The following is an 8,929-nucleotide window of genomic DNA, read 5'->3' on the forward strand; positions in this document are numbered from 1 at the left end:
TAAATTACCTGATTGCCAGCTTTGAATCATAATTTTGATATAGCCTACATGGAGTAGAAACTGACTGGATGAAGAGTGAGAGGAGTTAGGCAAGGTTGCATATTGTCACTAACCCTTTTTTAGCTTATATACAGATGAATTGATTGCCAGAATGAAAAGAATGAATGCAGGAGTAAGTGTAGAGAATGGTAAGATATGTTTTGTCTTTTATGCAGATGATGTTTTTTTTATGAATGAATCAACAGATGATTGATTGATTGATTGATATCTTTATTGTTGCAGTAAAATATACACAGCAAGGGAGGAGGTTGGGTCATACTGCTTCAAAGTTTGCTGGGTGTTGCATATAGGTATGGAAGAGGCTTTGGACTGAAATTTAGATATGTTAAATGTAGGAACAATCAGTATACATGATACTGTTTTTTCTGTTTGTCTTTTATCTGTCATCTACAGGAGTTGCCGATCCAAAAGGGCAAAGGCCTCAGGAACGACCTGTAGTTTCAAGATCAAGATCATTCAAAAGAAACTGCCAGTGATAGCTTGCCACGCTCCCCTCCCACATACGGAAGCAAGCTGAGCGTTCCCACGTAAGCCTGCATAGAATCTCCTCCTTGCCGTGCAATTACACCATGTCGCGTCTAAATTTGGCCGTCTTAGCGTGCCTGGTGGGTCTAAGTGTGCATGACAGCCTGGCAGAGGAGCAGTGTCACACCTTTGCAGGCGGCGCCGTGTACCCCAATACTGAGGGCCGGGCGTCAGGCCATACACTGCAGTGGACATCTGCCATGAGTAGGTCATTTATGTCTTGCTGCCAGTAAGTGGGCGAGGGTGATATAAGAATGACTGAACTTGAATTCATATGGTGATTTAATTTGGTTTGTTAAGCTTTAAGGTAAAACATATGGCGAAAGAGAAGAAGGCCTTGTTCTGTAGATATACTGTCAAATTGAAGGAAGACAAGTTAGGTTTACCTTTATAAGTAAGAGCATTACTCATTCTCATATCATCTTCAGTTATATATATATATATATATATATATATATATATATATATATATATATATATATATATCGTAAATCTTTAGAATAGGACCACCTCTCTAATCCATGCAATAATAACATAAAATGATGAGTAGTTAATGGAGAACACGTACCTTATGGTCTTGTTTGGGGGTTACACACGGTTATGTCACATTGCCTCACTGAAATTAGAGACGTCACTCGGAATCCAAATAGTAAACATTGCTATTGTCTGTTGTATATATCTGGGGTTTGTGGGTAACAGGAAGTGACTGTCTGTTGTTCACATCCTGGGTTTGTGGGTAACTGCTGAATAGGATTCTTATTGTGTCTATAGTTCTTTTGTCCAATGACGTGCCACCACCTCTTAACACCACAAGCTGCGCCAATGGGAATTTGCTATATGTATTCGTAGGCGGGGCACAGCTGGGCAGACAGGTGCACAGAGATCTGTGTGCGCAGTTGAACCATGGCCACCAGGGACATTAGTTGTAAAGGTTGCGAATTTGATTACTGGGAAATCATCGCTCCTGCGATGCAAGTCAGTGTACAATCGAGAAGAGGACCAGCCAGGACCTTCATCCTTTCGTTAAGGTATTGTGAGGAGGGGTATTGGTAGAGGTAGGGCATATTGTGTGAAGCTATAAGAGAACCAGTGTGGGGGGAGGGAAGCTGCCTCAAAGCAAGGATACGGTAGGTTAGGTTTATGTTAGGGTTAGGTTAGTGTTGCAGGGGGTGGTCTGAGGGGTGCAGGCCCCCCGCTAGGTTAGGTTAGTGTTGCAGGGGGGGTCTGGGGGGCTGCGTTCCTCCGGTTGGGTTAGGTTAGGTTTATGTTAGGGTTAGGTTAGTGTTGTATGGAGGATCTGGGGCACAGCCCCCCTGTTAGATTAGGTTATGTTAGGTTAGGTTTTTGTCCTTAGATTTTTTTAGATCGCCATATCTTGCCTCTTTTGGCTCCCCTGCACAAAACCCCCCATTCCCCATGTGCCCCCAAGCTTGTTCAGGGGAAGGGGGTAATAGAAAAGAATACGTAAGGAGTTGCTGTTCTATAGATTTACCGGTATATATTAATTGACATGGACAATTTACAATTTTATCTAAACAATTATTTTCATATTGCCTGTTTTGCTGATGAGATGTGGTGAATTGATTGATGTTCTACTTTGTTTCTGTCTCAAATGGATAGTTTTCAAGCTATGACTCTTTAACTTATGCCTACCACTCATCACCAACAATCATGGGAGACCTTTGGCAAATCATAATTTTTTGGTGGGAGAGCATTGAATTAAGTAACGCGTATTGCAGAAGAGTTTGGAAATCATCATAATCAGAAAAATCTTTGAAAATACTTAAATTATACCTTTCACAGCAGTGTTGGCTATGAGTGCCACAAGTGTTGCTGTTATTGGTGAGCAGCATGTACAATGATTAGCTACTTTTATTAGTTTTGTGTTGTCAAATTTTTTTAGCTTTATACTTTTTGTATGATTAGGTTTGGTTAGATTAAATTATTGCTGTTATTGGCGAGTAGCATTTGCAACGATTAGCTACATTTATTTGTTTTGTGTTGTTAACTTTTGTTTAGCTTTATATTTTTTTTTATATAATTAGGTTAGGTTACAGGTCCTATAAGATTGTTGGAGAAGTGAGGTTGGCATAAGTTGGAAAGAGTCATAACTTGAAAACTGTATTTGTGACAGATCTACTTTACATCAGAATTATATTCAGTAAAGATTGCTAATAATATCTTCAGTTATGTACATTTCTTCTATTTTCTTGCAGTAAGTAAACCTGCACCAGCTTGGGAAGGGACTGCTGTCGTTGATGGACAGTTTCAAGAATTAAAGTTGACTGACTATCGGGGAAAATACCTAGTCTTCTTTTTCTACCCTCTGGATTTGTAAGTTCTTTTTAATTGTCATTGTATTTCTTTTTTTTTTCTGTCAGTATTATAGTCCTAATGCAAATTGCTTCACCTGTTTAACTTGCAGTAATCATATCTATGTTTTACTTAATAACTTAAAGATTACTCATTTACTGCTTCATTGTCCATACTCACTGATTTGTTTTTTCCTATATTTACAGTTATAAGTTCTTTCCATCTCTTTCTTAGATGTTTATCTTGGTAATCATTCTTATGTTTCTACAAGGAAATGTTGATATGATCTCTTATTGCAGCACGTTCGTGTGTCCAACTGAAATCTTAGCATTCAATGACCGAGTGGAAGAGTTCCGAGCATTGAATGCAGAGGTCGTGGCTTGCTCCATTGACTCTCACTTCACTCACCTTGCATGGACCAGCACTCCACGAAAGGTGAAGTAGTGCAGAGAAAGATAATATTTGTTCAAATAGTTGCTTTTCTAATGTTTCTTTGATAGTATTGTATATTAAGATACTAATACAAAAATATCGGAGTAATAAAGATTCTTGTGTTTCAGGAAGGTGGGCTTGGTAAGCTGAAGATTCCTCTCTTGTCAGACATCACTCACAAGATTTCTAAGGACTATGGAGTTTACCTAGAAGATCAAGGTATTGCTCTCAGGTAAGTTTTACCAGCATTAAAAAGAACTCAAATTTTCATTTCAAATACTTTTGCCTGATTATTAGAATATGTTCTTTGTTTAAAGAATAACCTTTGTATATATATATATATATATATATATATATATATATATATATATATATATATATATATATATATATATATATATATATATATATATATATATATATACACACACATATATGAAACATTTTAGATTTTAGATAATAACTTGAATAAGATAAAAGCACAGAAAAAATTCATTCGATATCTATCATATCTATTCTTATATAAAATTCTTCTTGTCATCCAAATTTAATTGTCTGTAAACTTAGAGGAAAATTTTGGTTGCAAATGTTTTATATTTTTTATACCAGGTTTTGTCATTTGTTTTATCTAATTGCTTTTGTATTTATCATATTTGACAAAATTTGTTTGGTATAATTCCAAGGTTCTAAAATGGGTTAAGGATGTCTACTGAGTTACTACTGTATTAGTGTACTGTTTATTCAAGTTGCAGTTAAGAAGAGCATTTTTATTCCTAATGCAGGGGTTTATTCATCATTGACGACAAAGGAGTCTTGCGCCAGATTACTATGAATGACCTGCCAGTGGGGAGATCTGTTGATGAGACTCTCCGACTGGTCCAGGCCTTCCAGTTTACTGATGAACATGGAGAAGTCTGCCCTGCTGGGTGGAAGCCTGGTGATGACACTGTAAGATTCCTATTGTTCTTCCTATCTGATTTGCTGAGAATATTCTTTTCATTGTTTTATTTATCTCATCAACATCTTTATAAAAATTTATGAGTATCTTTTGCAATAGATTATTAATTGTCAAAAGTGAGGTTTAAGAAGAGGATAGCTAACAATAAATCACAAATAGTTAAAAGAAAAGTAAAAAAAAAAAAAGTAAGAAAATGCTGCATACTGTTTTTTAGGAGGATGTTGGATAGGTTTAAGGAAGATAAAAAGTTAAGGTTGTTTACAAGAACTGCCTGATGTAGGTCAGGTAGTATTTTGTGATCTTACTTTCTTATGACTGATTTAATTTGTGATGAACATTTTTTTACATATAGGTGTTCTCTTTTACCCCCAGATCATCCCAAATCCACAGGAAAAACTGAAATATTTCAAGAAAGCAAATCAGTAGAGGTGAGTGCCTAGCATTAGAATTTCAGTTTGTAATATGTCTATGTGACTTACCTGTGAAGCAGACTAGCCAAGGTAAGGAGATTACATACATACATTCTTATTTGAAATCTCATTTGTTAGCATTCCCAGTGATAACCTCTTATGTGATCCATTAAAGGGACATAAGAGAGTGCATAATATTATAAAGGTATTATTAACAAATATTTTATTGGTTTCCAGGTGTATCATGTAATTGCTGCACCCTTCTGTGAGGAAATGATGATTTTCTGAAAGAAATGGTAAAGTCATTCCTGCATTTTTTTTCTTATATATAATGTGTCAATACTTTAAAAAGAGTAAAGCTTGCAGCTGTTTCACATATCCTATAGATGTGTGCATGTGAGTGTTTGTACTGGCATTCCACAGCCTATGAATAAGTTATCTTTAAAAAGCATTTATTTATTTGGAAATTATTAAATCATGGTGTTCTCCATAAACTACCGTCTTTCTTAGATTTATTATTGTGAGCTTAAACAATATAATACATATATAAACATAGCAAAACAAGAAAGATGCAGCACATGATAAATTGGAAATATTTGACAAAACAAAAAAGCAGATACATATGTTGTAAATGATACTGATGAAGATTGCTATATTACAATTTGTAATTGAAACGTTCGTAAGTCATGGTTTGCCTGTAAGTGAAAGTACCTGCTGAAATATTGTGATGGCTTTAAGGTAACAAAGTTGGGCTTTATAAAATGTACAAGGTAATGGGAGTATTAATGTAAGAATGACAAACTGCAAAAGAACACTCCCTCTTGTTTGTATCCTCCGCATATTTTGTACGTGTTAAACCGATTAAGTTTTATTTATTTGTTTATTTTTTTTACTGTTAATGTATTGTTTCAAGCATAGGCTGACCAAGCTCAAGAATATATGAAGTGGATGATTGCACAGGAATGATTACATGTTTTTATAAAATGCACGTATGAATTTGATATGTCTGAGAATGAAATAATGCTTATGTTTCTAATGTAATGGCGACATACAGTAATCACTTTGACAAGTTTGAACCAGCTGAGCAAGTGATTACTAAATTGCACACATTGGCTATGTAACTGTCCTGTCTACACACTTTATTCTTATTTTGGGGTGGTGTCACTGCTCTTGAATCATCTCTTTTGTTGTGGAGTCACTGCTCTCGTTGTTCTGTTCAAAGTCTCTTTGTTGTGCTGATGTATGTTTTTGTTATGGCAGTGCTGCTACACTCAAGGTTTATCTCTCTTTTGTTCTGTCTGTTACTGCCTTCTCTGCAATGATCCAAACCTTATGAGATGCTCCTGAAGCATTTTTAACCTCACTAGGATTCACATTTAAGCTGCACATGTATTAGTCCCATGGAGAAACGTAGATCAGCTGTGTCACTCAAGGAGGAGGGTGTATACAGGAGGGTCAGCCATATTGGCTCTGACCTTCCTAGCAGCAACATATTTTTGTACATGGTCTAGTGACCCAGGGTCCAGCCATCGTAACAGAGGGTTCCATGGGGACAAGGAAATAGAGGCACACATGAGTCGACCAGTTATGTCTGAACCAGTGATGGGGAAGGGTTGCTCTTGTTGTGTAGTATGTGAAATCTTGAGACGAAGTAAGTTTTAATAAAGATACCTTGATACACCTGTTTGCTGGTGGATGTGGTGACACGATGGGGTTTGTGGCCATGGGCCTGCTGGAGGTTGTCAAAACAAGGCTTCAGTCCTCCTTCAAATACATAGTGGTTCGTTGCCTTCACCCGCAACCCAGCAGCAGGGCTCCATGTGTCCCACTGTGCCTCAACATCACCACCAAGAAGGAGGCAGTCCCTGCAGGCCACACTCCACCACTGCCTTCACCTCAGGCACACAGATTGTGTTGTCACTGCAGCTTCCAAATGCCCCCCTTGGAGTCATCTGTTATGAGGGATAAACTCTGGGTTGTTAGACAGTGGGCAAGAATATGTTGCTGCCAGCAAGGTCAGGGCCAGTATGACTGACCATCCTGTGGACACTCCTCCTTGAGTGAGGGAACCGATCTGCCATCTCTGTTCCTCTGCAGAACTAATACACGCACAATTCAAATGTGAATTTTAATGGTGTTGTAAATGCTTCATAAGCATCTCATAAGATTTGTATCATTACATCTCTTTTATGCAATCATCACTCTCTCCTGACTATCTCATTGATTAGTTCATGGATGTCTTGTGAGGTGCTAGCTTTGTTCTCCATGTCCTCTTTCGAAGGTGCTACTCACGTTCTCAAGCCCTCACTTACTTCGTACAGTATTATCTATTTTTCTGAAGTCTTGAAATTTGAATTTCCCTTAAAATTTTCACCAGGATTTTTATTAATGAGTAGAATAAAGTGCATTAGATAGCCAAACATTATATAGTCATTGTTCTGTGTGTATACTAGAAGTTCTGTAATCTTCATTGTTTAACATAATGTGATTTGATGGTTCTGATTATTTCTAATTCAGTTTATTGCTTTATATTTTTTTCCTTTTTATATTATTTTTTATACAATATTATGTTTGAAAAGTACTTATAGGCATTATACTTTATAAAGGGGCCAAGATATTCTCATATGCTTTAGAGAGGTTACTAAACATAACCCTGCCCATTATATTGAGTATAATTTTTCTATTCCTTACTTCAAGATTGCTGACAACAGAATCACCGAGTCTTTACTGTAAACTTGAGCAGGTAATAATATTTTGTTAAAGAAGTTTCACCAAGAATTTTATTAGATTTCACCAGCAAATAGAATGAATTATTATTATAAATACATACGTATATTAGAGAAATGAACTGCACAATGTCAGTGACTGTTTTCATCTCGCTATGTGTGTAATGTATAATACTAATTCCATAGGCATGTGCAGTTGAAACTTGAGGAAATATCTTATTTACCACTAGGGTTATAAGGGGAGTGTTTACAAGTGATTAAAGGGGATTGGAAACTGAATTTATCACTGAGTATTGGAATGTAGAATTAATTCCATTATTACATTGATTTATGCATTAAAATATGATGACAAAATATTTTTTTTTTTGTTTTTCAAGCTTTCCATTACAATTATTAGTGAATGAAGGTGGTGGTGTTTGATGGATAACTTATACCTGGACTACTATTGTAAGATGTGCAGTATTTTACTGAAATTGTTCAGTAATTATCCTGTAACCAATTCATGTAACATTTGACATTAATAAATATTTTGATTCCATGAAGTCTGCCCCTAAATCATAGCACTTGTATTCCCCTTGCAGTAATGTATAGGTGTGTTGTCAACTGGATCAGTGTTGTTAAACATTTTCTAAGTGCATGCATATTTCCAGGAGCCTTTGAGAAATTTTTGTACCCTAGTGTCTTGGAAGATTAATTGAAAAAAGGGATTGCATGAATATTTCACATTTTTCTGTAGCTTAAAGGCTGAAAATTTCATACATGATTCTTAGTTCTCTCACAAAATCATTTTCCTTACTATGCATTCATACATGTTGGAATTGTCATGTACTACATTATCTCCAGGTAGACTACCCATTGGAAAAATCCATGCGCAAGTTTACAATTACTGTACTCCTAGATAGACATGAGAGAGGATGGGTTTATCATCCGTTACTGGAGTATTCTTCCTGTTCACAGATGTGTTTGACGTGATCAGTTTCAAACATGATGTTCTGTAAAGATAGGATAAGTGTTGTGATGTAATGGAAGTTGTGATTAGACTTTTGAACATTTTCTTATGTAGATGAGTACATATTGGTATGTGTATGGAAGAGTCATCAGGATTGGTTCAAGCTTAGTGCTTGAATTGAGTCCAGCTACATTTATAATAGCATTTTATTGAGTTTTACATCTTTATACATATTTTTATAATGGATGTAAGAGACATTAGTGAGGAAGAGAGGCATGGAACCCTCAAGTAGATCTCAAGAAGTGACAAACCATGTTGAAGAAAATGTTTTATCAAGATAGATGGAGGGTGAATAGACTGATAATAGTGATATACTGACAAGTGGATGATTCAGACATTGGACTCCATTTGACCTGAAAGCCATAAAATTGACATCAGACAAAAGTATGCACTGAAAGAAGATAAACAATTACTAAAGACATGATGTTAGATGAAGTCCATTTTTCTGCTGCCTTTTGATTCATTTACTCAAATTCAATATTTTTTTTTAATATTT

General features: G+C 36.0%; 1 protein-coding gene across 1 annotated transcript; it reads left to right on the forward strand.

Moving 5' to 3' along the window:
* Window positions 1-521: 521 nt before the first annotated feature.
* On the forward strand, window positions 522-7,966 carry LOC123504282 (peroxiredoxin-2-like). Its single transcript, XM_045254690.1, has 7 exons — window positions 522-789; window positions 2,802-2,919; window positions 3,198-3,333; window positions 3,459-3,562; window positions 4,113-4,278; window positions 4,661-4,716; window positions 4,936-7,966. The coding sequence occupies exons 1-6, from the start codon at window positions 630-632 to the stop codon at window positions 4,712-4,714; spliced, it is 738 nt and encodes a 245-aa protein (XP_045110625.1). The 5' UTR covers window positions 522-629; the 3' UTR covers window positions 4,715-4,716; window positions 4,936-7,966.
* Window positions 7,967-8,929: the final 963 nt, after the last annotated feature.

This window comes from Portunus trituberculatus, chromosome 15 (genome assembly GCF_017591435.1).
Source record: "Portunus trituberculatus isolate SZX2019 chromosome 15, ASM1759143v1, whole genome shotgun sequence".
Taxonomy (NCBI): Eukaryota; Metazoa; Arthropoda; class Malacostraca; order Decapoda; family Portunidae; genus Portunus; species Portunus trituberculatus.